The sequence below is a fragment of the Juglans microcarpa x Juglans regia genome, chromosome 7S (genome assembly GCF_004785595.1).
Source record: "Juglans microcarpa x Juglans regia isolate MS1-56 chromosome 7S, Jm3101_v1.0, whole genome shotgun sequence".
NCBI classification, from domain to species: Eukaryota; Viridiplantae; Streptophyta; class Magnoliopsida; order Fagales; family Juglandaceae; genus Juglans; species Juglans microcarpa x Juglans regia.
The window spans coordinates 20,305,650-20,318,355 of NC_054607.1; the positions used below are offsets into that span (position 1 = coordinate 20,305,650).

Genomic DNA, 12,706 nt, shown 5'->3' on the forward strand with positions numbered 1-12,706 from the left:
TAGTAATAGATACACAACTAATGTAACGAACAACTCTATCAATTTTGTTCTTGAAGTATAGAGCATTCGTACGGTATTTAGAATTTAGAAATCATAGGTTGACAAATAATATCACAAAAAACTAATTGATATGGTGTGATTATATATTACGTCAGATCTATTTTATAATAAAAAAATTTATATTTTAACGTATCATATAAGAACATCCTTATTAGATTAGGCAAAGTTTGGCTAATATACCACTTTTTAACTTTTGACTAATCACTCAAAATTTAGACTCCAGATTAAATTAGTCATCTCACTCTCTATAATAATAAAATATTATTATTTTTTATCTACTTTTTTAAGACATTTTTTAATACTAATTCTATTTTTATTTTTATTTTCATAATCTCCAACAAGATGATTTTTTTGTTCTCATAAAGGTAGTAAAAGATCATTTTATGAAAAGAGCTATAATCTCCAACAAGATGATTTTAATTTCTGATTTTTTACAATTGGCTATATCATGCTTAGATTTTTGCAAGAAATTTCACTAACCACACAATAATTAGTTCAGATATAGTCTTATAAAAATTGGATTGGACAGTTTTGTACATGCATTGGAAAAACTAATATTATATTATTAAAAAAATATTCCAATTAAAAAATATTATTATTAAAAAATAATATTATATTATATTTTGGCTTATAATTACCTAGTCCTATGTGGAGTTATACTTGAATGGTTTTTGCTTTGAAAAATACTTTAGTCATATAGAGATTACACAAAAGTAAACCCACAAATTAATGGGACTTGATATAATTCATCAGATTGTAAAATTATTTTTATTATAAAGCATATCTAATGGATTCCATAAAACCACATTAATTTATAGATTTACTTTATGTAATCTTTTTACATATGTAGCAGTTCTCTTTAACTTTTAGGCAAAACATCTAGTTTTAGCCAAATAAATTTTGGCTTTGGCTTTGGCTAGACCATTGCCTCTTACTCAGTCACTAAGAGGTAATGATCTGGCCAAAGCTAAAGCCAAAATTTGGCTAAAATTATACTTTTTACCTAAAGTCAAAGTCATTGAACATATATCCTCATATTGGATTATCTATATATTAGTCAAAATATTAATATAATATTCTTTTTAATAATAATATTCTTTTAAATTTTTTATTCATATTTTACAACTACACTATTCATATGTTAATTAATAATTAAAGATAGTAATATTAATAACCATGCACAAAATCAGTTAATTAATATTATTATTGACAATGTTAATTAATAATTGGAGATAACAATATTTTGGAATAAAATATGTGTTTTGGCTACAAACAGTGTCTAGCTAAAGATGAAGAAATGTTTTGATTTAATGTAACTCATATGTGGATATCCCAAGTTTTGACTACTTCAATACAAAAAATTTTACAAATATAAATTCAAAATTTTTAGATTGGCAAGTCAAATGCCAGTACTCTAAATCTGTAAGATAATCTTTTATAATTTTCTTTATTTCCTTATTATATTAGACTAGTCAAAGTCTTGTATTAGAAGACTGAAAAATCTTACTTTCTTAAAAAAAAAAAAAAAAAAAAAAAAAAAAAAAAAAAAAAAAAAAAAAAAAAAAAAAAAAAAGTGAGAGAGAGAGACTGAAAATCATTCAGGTTAGAGTAGTAGTCATTAATGCATTGATTTTTTATTTATTTTATTTTTTTTGGGTTTGCTTCAGTTGGTTTCCAAATGTCACAAATTTAATTTTTGGGCATTAAGAGGAAGAGGTACTGCAGCAAATATATATGTTCATCGAGTGAAGTGTAGTTGTTGAGGGAGAGATTCGTATGGCAACCTTTGACAAGTGCAGAGTCCAGACGTATGTTGTGGACGGCTGGCTCTTGGAATTAATAATCAGAAAGATCACGTACTGCCAAGGGATATATAAACGAGGGGTTGCATGACTTGATCCACTCGCACCTGCCTAAAATTCATGTGCAATTTACCGCTCCTTTTTTCATGCAAATAATATTGCTCATCAAAGAGTCATGTGGGTTATGGCAATTTGCTTATTTTATTTTATTTCAATTGGTACATATATTCGGGAACAAAGTGTCGACTAATATCAAGAATACACCGACTTTAACAAGAAGTTTTTCGCAAATACACTTTAAATAATTCAATAAGAAAATCCATCTCTTTCAGTTTCACTATTATATTAAAACTCTAATAGATTGAAATCCACTCGGGTTTCACCAAAACTTCGTGTAGCTCAATTAAAATTTAATTAAAGTCTGACAAATATAACATATGGTTGTGCATGTATTAATGTAAGGTTGAAACTGACACATATACAACGAGCAGCTTTAATGAAGCGCAAATAAGGTTAGTTGATCTTTATAGGATAAATAGTAGGATGGAGAGCTAAGATGGTGCACTTGTTTGTTTTCTTTCCCTAAACCATGGAAAGTGTGGGAGATTTGGAAAGAGATCTAGAGGCTATGAGGGAATATTACAGTCAGGGAAAGACCAAGGAAGCATCTTGGAGGAAGTCACAGCTCAAAGGGTTGCTTACTCTCCTAAAGGAGAAAGAGGAAGATATCTTTAAGGCTCTTAAGCAGGACTTGGGAAAACATCATGTTGAGGCCTTCAGAGATGAGGTATCAAGTGTGGAGAATTCTCCTTCATGACTTATTAGTTACAACTTTTTCAGGATTTATATCTTACATTTTTATCATCTGAGGATGTTTGTTGGACTTTTCTACTTCTTATCCTTCATTTAGACGATTCTAGAGTGGTTTTTGTTTGTTGGTTCTAAAGCTTGATTGCTAATTTCCATATATTTTTCTTCATGGGTGCTTGGTTTGTTTATGTGGAAGTTGACAATATAATGTTGTTTTTTTAGAATAAATATAATGTTTTTGTACAAGGGTGATGTTCATTTTAGAGATGGGAGATCCTAAGCATTTGACCTCTTGCTTTTTTTATATGTACACCGTCCTGATTTGCAGATAGGAACCTTGACAAAGTCGCTGAATAATGCATTGGGGTCTTTAAAAGAATGGATGTCAGGTAGAAAGGTAACCTCATTCATTAGGCTTTACATGATCTTTAAGGAGTCAATGCGTTTTCTTGGCTTTGGAAAAGATGAAGGAGAACAGCAATGATGCCCAAAAGAGAATTTTCACTGGGATTCAAGAAGGAAAAGTACTTTTCCGTGACAATGAATCCCAGAAGAATATACTTAAAACATGTCTGTTTAGTCAGATTTCCTGGTGATTTTTCAAGAAGCTCACAAAGGGCAGGATATATATATACTAAACACCACGTTTGCTGATGCATGGTTGACATTGACAGGCTATACTGCCAAAGATTGCTGTGCTTAGTACTGCTGAAATTGTTCCAGAGCCGCTTGGCCTTGTCCTCATTTTTTCATCCTGGAATTATCCCTTTGGTGAGTAAATAACTTTATAGGAAAAAATAAAAAAACCAAATCAAACCCTTCTGAGAGCTCTACCCACTTTATATATTTATTTTTTGTTAAAATACAAAATCAATAATTATTATATGATTTGTCGCCTTTTTTATGCAAAACATAGGACTGTCCTTGGAACCAATGATAGGGGCAATAGCTGCTGGAAACACAGTGGTTCTAAAGCTGTCGGAGTTAGCTCCTGCCTGTGCTTCTCTTTTAGCGGATACTATCCCCAATTTTGTGGACAATAAGGCTGTCAAGGTTTTCCAAGGTGGACCAACTGTTGCTGAACAACTCCTGCAGCAGAAATGGGACAAAATCTTCTTTACAGGTAGAAATAACATGAACCAAGCTCTCACCTTTCTTTGCCTTTTTATTTATTTTTCGAAAACAAAATAAAATAGAAGTAAATGTCAAAACTAATGCTAGGAAATGCACGTATTGGACGGCTTGTTCTTTCTGCTGCTGCAAAGCATCTGACACCTGTTACTCTGGAGTTGGGTGGAAAATGCCCTGCTGTTGTTGATTCCCTTTCTAGTTCTTTTGCCAGGAAGGTAATGTATACATGTCTTGAAAAATATTATTCATCATCCCTGACGTGATATCAAATGATTGACAGATGATTGAGCTAATAAAAAAAATTTCAATCATTTCATACTGCATAAGGAGATAATGTAATGACAGATAACTAATAAAAGGATGAATGACACTTCTCATATATCTTGCAGTTTTTTTTCTGTCACAAGTTGGCTTCTTAGTTTAAATACCCTTGGATTTCTATTTTCATATCCTCCTTGTGTCCCATAATTATTATGTAACTAATTTTTAATAGTAGATCCTATTTTTTTCAAAGCGATTGCATGACGCTTGCGCACTCTGCGACTGTATGTAGCATTACTCATACAAATATTATGAAATGATAATTTGCTTATAAAGATTTCTTCTGTGCTGTTAATCACAAGGCTGCTGTAAAGCGAATTGTTGTTGGAAAATACGGGGCCTGTGCTGGACAAGCGTGCATAGCAATAGATTATATCCTTGCAGAAAAGAAAAATATACCAACTCTGGTATGGAAGTAGTAGAAAATACATATATGTGCATCTATGATTTCAAAGTTTTTTAGTTTCTAATTCAGAAAGAAATATGTGGAAATGATTATATATATATATATATATATATATATATATTCTCCTTCAGGTAGAGATGATGAAGGCCATCATCAATGAAATGTTTGGAAGAAACCCAAAAGAATCACACAGTATTGCAAGGATAATAAACAAACAACATTTCTTGAGATTGAAGAATCTTCTGGAGGACCCAAATGTTAAGGCTTCTATTGCTTATGGTGGTTCATTGGACGAAGATCACTTGTAAACAACATGATCTTTGCTCTTTTTGCTTATTTTACGATCTTTGATTGATTCTACTGCTTTTTTGGTGGATAGGAAAACAGATAAGTGTCTTATTTACGGGTAAAAAGCGAGTCCCTGTTCTTTAACACTTCATAACATTGGGGAGTCCCAGAAGTCTAAAAATGACTTATTCATAGCCACTTTGGTCCTGATTAGGATTTAGTGGGGGGCGGGCTAAACCTCTTTGACACCATTCTGATTTTAAGTTTGGTATATTGACAAGTAATTCTAATGCATGTTATGAAATTCCATGCAGGTTCATAGAGCCAACAATCTTGGTGGATCCCCCACTTGAAGCAGCAATCATGACAGAAGAAATCTTTGGTCCATTGCTTCCAATAATTTCAGTAAGATACATAGATACACACGCATCTATATATTAATAGTAGGTCTAAATTATAAAATGGTCCTTGGGTTTTGACCCCCTTTTTAAAAAGTGGATCAGTTTCAAAATTTATAAAAGTAAAAACCACATTTGTATATGTTATCATAATGGTCCCTCTATTCATGTTTTAGCATGTAACATAATCTTAAATGGAAACCAAGTTAGGAAAACAGAGTAATATTTCAAAATCCAGTTTTCATATATTCACATTAAGGCAGCTTTTTGAAAAACTTCAAAATCCTGTAACTATTTTCATATTTAGTCAAACTATGTGGATTAGCATTCAATTTCATCTAAAATCTGATGGTAGCTCAAGAAGAGCCAAGTAAATAATGCAAGAGTTGCAGGCTAAACTATTCTTTTCATATTGGTTTCACAGTTGGAGAAAATTGAAGACAGTATACAATTTCTGAATTCAAGACCCAAACCACTTGCTATATATTGTTTTACCAAAAATAAATCACTGGAGAGACGGATGATATCTGAAACATCATCCGGAGGCGTGGTGATCAACGATGCAGTTATTCAAGTATGTAAGAAACTCTTCACTGTTTTTGCTACTTTAGTTTGTTAGATTAATTAATTGGCATCAATACAATTTGCACTCTCAAACTAAAGCAAGTCTTGTATTTTGCACTCCGAGTCTACTTTCTGATACTTTGTGATCATCATCTTGTTAGCTTGCATTCTCATTGTATTGGGTAAAATGTGCAGTATGCTGCTGATTCCCTCCCATTCGGAGGAGTTGGTGAAAGTGGGGTGGGCAGGTACCATGGAAAGTTCTCATTTGACACATTCAGCCATGAGAAGGCCATCACAAGAAGAAGTTTTCTCACTGATTTTTGGTTTAGATATCCTCCATGGAATGCTCACAAGTGGCAACTCCTTGAGTGCGCTTATAATTCGGATTATCTTGGATTACTCCTTGTCATACTGGGCTTGAAGAAACCTAGAAGAGGATCATACCACCCTGCATATTCCCACTGAGAGATCGATTGCAAATATTCATTGAAAGATGAAAGGGGAAGAATAGAAACAAATTAAACATGTTTATTTGAAGAGTCCTTGTTATGAAGGCTGAAAATTAGTATGTAAATTATGTAGGCTCTTCGATGGGCCTGGACCTCCAACATGTAACTCAATGTTTGTAGAAACTAAATAATGTATTACTGAAGCACTGCAGGTTACTTAAAGAAATTATAGATAGACTTGGTCAAATGATGACCAACGGACTCAACTTAATAACTAACCTATTACTAAATTACTAACCATAAAAATAGAAATGGACCTGAACGGACCTACTAAGTCAACGTGGCCCAGTAAACATAACAAACTCAAACGGACTAATTCAAACAGGTAAAATAGATAAGACAACAGGCCCTATACAATTGACCTGGCCCACGTGCTTAAGACAAGACCCTAAAGATTAGGGTTTCCTTCCCAGCCTTAACATATCCTTTCTCTTCAGAAAACCTTGTCCTCAAAGTTTGGGAAACGCCGTTTGAGCTCTTCGTGTTCCACCCATGTCGCATCTTCTGTGGCCATCCCTTTCCATTGTACCAACATCTCCATGCCTGCCTTCCGTCCTTTCTTGGTAAATCTTCAATCCAAAATCAGATCGGGCTTAGGCTATAAGGTTCCCTCCATAGTTACCCTTGGCAGCTCAGTAAGTGGCTCTATGTGGTCTCCAACCCTTTTCTTTAGGCAAGAAACATGAAAAATAAGGTAGATCTGTGAGTTTCGTGGTAGATCTAACTTGTATCTAACTCTCCCTATTTTCTGAACCACCGTGTACGGCCCATAATATCTCAGTGGCAACTTGAGGTTTCTTCACAGCACGACGGACATTGATCGGTAAGGTTGTAACCTTAGATACACTCTGTCTCCTATTTGAAACTCCCTATCAGTTCTTTTTCGATCGGCATATAACTTCATCTTGGCTTGTGCTTCCTGTAAATTTTCTTGGACTAACTTGTTGATAAGCTCTCTGTTTTTGAGTTCCTCATTCACGGCTTGAACCCTTGTGGATCGTATTTCATATGGTAACACCCTTGGGGGTGCCTGTCCGTAGACCACTTCATATGGTGAAACCCTAGTTGAGGTATGCTATGATGTATTGTAAGCATACTCAACCAGAGTTAACCATTGTGACTAGTCTCGTGGTCTGTCTCCTGAAAAACACCTCAGATAGCCTTCTAGTACTTTATTCATCACCTCTGTTTGGCCGTCAGTTTGGGGGTGGTAAGCTGAACTCAGCAAAAGTTCAATGCCACTCAATTTGAAAAGTTCTTTCCAAAACTGGCTTGTAAAGATTGGGTCCTTATCACTGACAATGGTTAATGGAAAATCATGCAATTTAAATACATTGTCCAGAAAAATACGTGCTACTGTCACTACTGTATATGGGTGTCAAAGAGACATGAAATGAGCATATTTGCCCAATCTGTCTATCACCACCATGATCATTGTATGTCCTCCTGAAGGTGGTAGCCTCTCAATGAAATCCATGCTTATATCCTGCCAATTTCTGGTGGAAATTGGCAAAGGCTGGAGCAGGCCTGTGGGTTGAATTGTTTCCACCTTTTTTCTTTATCACAAGCTTGGATGAAGGCTTGAACATCCCTCCTCATACTAGGCCAGTAAAATTCTTTTTTCAATTGAGCATATGTTTTATATACTCTTGTGTGACCCATTAATGGATTGCAATGGAACTGCTGCAGGATCTCTTGCTGGAATGGCACCAAATTCCCCAGATGTAACCTGCCCTTGTAAAAGAGTAAGTCATTGTGGACTTGGTATTGAGTTTGGTCCAAGATTCCCTGATAGTAGTTGCTCAATAGCTCCTGCAACTGGGAATCTTGGGGGTAAGTTTTCTTTAGCTCTCTTATCCATTGGGTTTGCATAAGGCTTATGGCTTGTGAGTATGGGTGATTGGTTTGGGTATTGTGGAGGAAGGGCTGTTTGTGTTCTATTTGGGAGGAAGGGTTGGATTCTGGTATGGTGTTTTGGTTAGTTGTTGGTTGTGGTTTTTCTGTACAAGGTAGCCTAGATGGGTCATCTGCCACTTTATTAGTTTTTCCACTTTTGTACTCTACCGAGAAATCATAACCAAGCAACTTGGATACCCATTTCTGTTGGGTAGGGATGCCCACTCTTTACTCCAAAAGGTATTTCAAGGCCTGTTGATCAATATGGACCTGTTAAGCAATCAGCCTGCCTTCTTGCATTAACACAGCTCTCAACCCTTCACCTAAGGCATCACATTCCACCACAAAATTCTTAGTAAAATCAGGTAATTTTAAAACTGGAGGACTAATCATAGCTTCTTTCAATTTGTCAAAGGCTGCTTGAGCCTTGTCAGACCACACAAAAGAGTTCTTCTTGAGTAGAGCTGTTAAGGGTGCTGCTATGGCACCATAACTCTGCATAAACTTTCTGTAATACCCAATGAGACCTAAAAATCCCCTTAAGGCCTTCAAATTTCTGGGCAGTGCCAACTCTGCATTGATGTAATCTTATGGGGGTCAGCTTTAACACCATCTTTAAAGATCAAATGACCAAGATATTCCATCTCACTACAACCAAATACACACTTTGATTGTTTTGCAAACAACTGATGAGATCTTAATGTATCCAATACAATCTGCAAATGTTGTAGATGGTCTTCCAATGACTTGTTGTAAACTAATATGTCAAAAAATCAAAAGAAACTTTCTTAAATAGAGTCGAAATATCTCATTTATCAACCTTAGTAATGTGGAGGGGGCATTGGTAAACCCAAAGGGCATTACCAAAAATTTATAGTGACCCTCATGGGTCTTAAAAGCTGTCTTGTGTATGTCCCCTTCATACATTCTAATTTGATGGTAACCAGAACGCAAGTCCAATTTAGAAAAAATTTCAGCCCCATAAAGTTTATCCAATAGCTCATCAATGTTAGGGATATGGTACTTATCTTTTACCATATCTTTATTGAGGGCACGGTACTCCACACACATTCGCCAGCTCTCATCCACCTTCCTAACCAGCAACACCGAGGATGAATAGGGACTTTGACTCCCTCGTATAATTCCACTTCTTAACATCTCCGTCACCAGTCTTTCAATTTCTGCTTTTTGTTAATATGAATACCTGTAAGGCCGAACATGATGGTTTAGAGTTTTCCTGCAGAATAATTTTATGGTCATTACTCCGAGGTGGAGGTAGACCATGGGGTTCTGAAAACATAGCTTAAAAATCCTTCACTATTTTTGACACTACTGGTATACTGGCTTCTTCTGCTGTCCTCACTTCCCTTCCAATTAAATACCCCCAAACTCCTTTAGCAACCCCCTTTTTCAATTTAGCAATACGTTCCTCTTCTTCTAAAGATTCTTGGGGTGGTTGTAGCCCCTGCAACTTACATTCACTTCCCCTGAAATTAAACTGCATAGTTAAGTCACTAAAAATCCATAAGATGGACCCAAGACCTCTTTGCCAATCAACCCTTAACACAACATCATAACCTCCCAAAGTCAATAAATAAATATTAGCTTTAACCCTTAAATTCTGTATTTGGATAGGAACTACCCTACAGTATCCTTGGCAAGGAAGGTTATCTCCATTAGCCACTTTAACCGTCAATTGGCTTTCTCCCACTGGTAGCTTTGATCTCATTGCTACATATTGATCTACAAAACTATGTGTGATTCCTGTGTCAACAAAAATTAAAACCTTTTGATGATTAATAAAGCCCTCAATCCTCATGGTCTTAGGTGATAATGAACCTGTCATGGCATGCAGTGATATGCCTAGCAATTCCCCTAACTCCTTTTCTTTCTTAACAGGGTCATCTAATTGAATAAGGGCTAGCTAGCTTCCCTTCACTGGTTTCAGCTTCCTCCTCTTCTTTCTCCTCTAATCCTTCCAACAGAAAAACCCTAGGCCAGTTACGCTTGTGATTAAAATTGACAAAGCCTATTCTCTCTTCTTTCTTGCATTTGGGTAGGAGAGATTTTTTTTATGGGAAAGGTGGGTTTTGGTTTGGGTTGTAGGCAGTGGGATAATTTCTATTTTCAGATCTGGGTGGTGGTGGTGGTAATCTCATTAATGGTGCAGGTGCAGGTAATTTTGGTGTGTAAGGAAATGTGGTTTGGGTTGGATTTAAGTTTCTACTGATTCCTTCTTTTCTTCTAGCAACTTATTCCTTCTGCAATTTAGCTAACCCAAAAGCAGCTGAAATGGAGTTCGGCTTAAGCATGGTCACCATTATCTTCAAATCATCCCTTAACCCACTAATAAAAGCACTAATACGAAATTCCTCCGTTAATCCACTGATTTTATTAAATGGGTACTCAAATTCTATTTGATATTCTTCAGCAGTAGCAGTTTGTCTCAACTTAGTGAACAGCCTTACTGGATCCTCATAGGTTGAGGGTCCAAAACACACTTTAAGTGTAGAAACAAACTCTTCCCATCTACCAATAGGTCCTGAATCCATTAACCAACAATACCAAGAAATAGTCTTTCCTTCCATATGGAAAAATGCTATTTGCAGTTTTTGGTCCTTAGGCGTATTAAAATAAGCAAAGAGTTGTTGTGCTTTTAAGATCCATTCCATGGGTCGGATGAATTTTGGAAAATCCAACCTTAAGGTTCTAGCATGAATGCCCTCATTCCCTTCAAATAAAGGATTATTACTGACTTGATTTCCTTTTGGTGGATTACCTGTTGTTGCTGCTAACTGTTCATAAGAAGCTGCCAAATTATTCAATTGTTGTAACACTACTTCCAGCATATGTTTTTGTTGGTCTTGTTCTTCACGCAGATGCACGATTTCTCCCTTCAGCATGGACACTACTTTCGCCAACTGAGCATGGTGTGTACCCTTAACCATGTCGCAGGAAAGCGGCTGTGATACCATTGTTATGAAGGCTGAAAATTAGTATGTAAATTATGTAGGTTCTTCGAGGGGCCTGGACCTCCAATATGTAACTCAATGTTTGTAGAAACTGAATAATGTTTTACTGAAGCACTGAAGAGTACTTAAAGAAATTACAGATAGACTTGGTCAAATGATCACCAACGGACTCAACTTAATAACTGACCCATTACTAAATAACTAACCATAAAAATAGAAATGGACCTAAACGGACCCACTAAGCCAACGTGACCCAATAAACATAACAAATTCAAACGGAGTAATTCAAATAGGTAAAATAGATAAGACAAGGGGCCCTATACAATTGACCCAGCCCACGTGCTTAAGACAAGACCGTAAAGATTAGGGTCTCCTTCCCAGCCGTAACAGTCTTGTGATTTGGACATGCTTTCCCTGTGTCTGTGTGCTTAAGCAAAAATTTTTTGCAAGGGGTGAAAGTTTGTAGCACTCGTATGCAGAGTGGGGGTTGTAAATCGTGACGTCTCTTGAATTACATTAGGCATTGACTGATATGTTGTTTACGTATAAAAAAACCAACAAAGACTGATAATACCTAGTGACTGACTTGGTTTCCCTTTTTTCACGAGAATAAGAGGTTTCTTGAAGGCATTAAATAAATGATCCTTTTAATGTGCCGCCTAACTCTTACTGTTAGGCGTGCCCCTGGTGCAATCTCATTCTTTCTTTCTTTTTCAAATATTTTTTAAACATCTTTAAACTTTTAAAATATATATATACAAATTCACTACTAGTAACTTTTTTAAACTTTTTTTAAAAAATAAATATACACTAGCAGTCAAATCCAAGACAAACTAGCATTTTCCAAAATAAATGTCAATCTTACAATTGAAGTAGCAAGCCTATTGCTTAGGCTTGTAAATATTGTGTTCTAGTCTATTGACTAGACTTGCTTATTTTGAAGAAGAAACCCCTACTCATTTGTTTCTAAAATGCCCCTTTACTAGGATTCTATGTAGACAGTCTCCTTGGCGATAGTTCCTGTTTTGCAGCTATAAGGATTATCAATTGGATAAAGTGTTTTTTAACCCCTTCAAATTCCCTCAACATCCCTTCACTTAAAGAGCACCAGTTTCAACTCTTTGCCATTATTGCCATGGATAATATCTTGTTTCTGAAAACAAAATTGTGCATGACTCTATTCAACCAAACTTGGAAAAATCTGTAAATGGTGTACTTACGAATTTCAAAGAGCATTGTAATGCTTGGGGCAATAAGCAGCTGATTAATCCTCTAAATTGGAAAGCTATTCCAAAAGACCATTTCCTGCTAACTTTTGATGTAACTGTGAGAAGCACATGCAGTGCTACTACAACAATATGCAGATCAGAGGATGAATCTCTAATTTTCATTATAACCAGCTTCATTAAAAGTCAAAATTCCAATCTAGGTAAGGCCACTGCAATGTACATAGGCATTAAAGAAGCAAAGGCTCAACAGACTAAAAAAATACAATTGGAGGGGACTCTCAAGTGGCAATTTTTGCGGTTGAGGCACCAGATCTTGG

General features: G+C 35.7%; 1 protein-coding gene across 3 annotated transcripts; it reads left to right on the forward strand.

The window, feature by feature from the left end:
* Nucleotides 1-2,375: 2,375 nt before the first annotated feature.
* Nucleotides 2,376-11,745, forward strand: LOC121241556 (aldehyde dehydrogenase family 3 member F1-like). 3 transcript variants are annotated; one of them, XM_041139380.1, is made up of 11 exons: nt 2,376-2,649; nt 3,001-3,069; nt 3,347-3,443; nt 3,589-3,795; nt 3,894-4,018; nt 4,427-4,531; nt 4,662-4,834; nt 5,133-5,223; nt 5,641-5,790; nt 5,976-6,326; nt 11,554-11,745. In XM_041139380.1, the coding sequence occupies exons 1-10, from the start codon at nt 2,452-2,454 to the stop codon at nt 6,246-6,248; spliced, it is 1,488 nt and encodes a 495-aa protein (XP_040995314.1). In that variant the 5' UTR covers nt 2,376-2,451; the 3' UTR covers nt 6,249-6,326; nt 11,554-11,745. The 3 variants fall into 3 exon arrangements, with proteins under 3 accessions (XP_040995314.1, XP_040995316.1, XP_040995315.1); XM_041139382.1 differs by lacking the exon at nt 11,554-11,745 and having other exon boundaries at nt 2,396-2,649; nt 5,641-5,794; nt 5,976-6,118; XM_041139381.1 differs by lacking the exon at nt 3,001-3,069 and having other exon boundaries at nt 2,398-2,649.
* Nucleotides 11,746-12,706: the final 961 nt, after the last annotated feature.

Coding starts and splice junctions, on each gene's coding strand:
- LOC121241556 (XM_041139380.1), top strand. CDS start 2,452: ATGGAAAGTGTGGGAGATTTGGAAAGAGATCTAGAGGCTATGAGGGAA. Junction 3,070..3,346: donor AATGGATGTCAGGTAGAAAG/GTAACCTCATTC, acceptor TGACATTGACAG/GCTATACTGCCAAAGATTGC. Junction 3,444..3,588: donor ATCCTGGAATTATCCCTTTG/GTGAGTAAATAA, acceptor TGCAAAACATAG/GACTGTCCTTGGAACCAATG.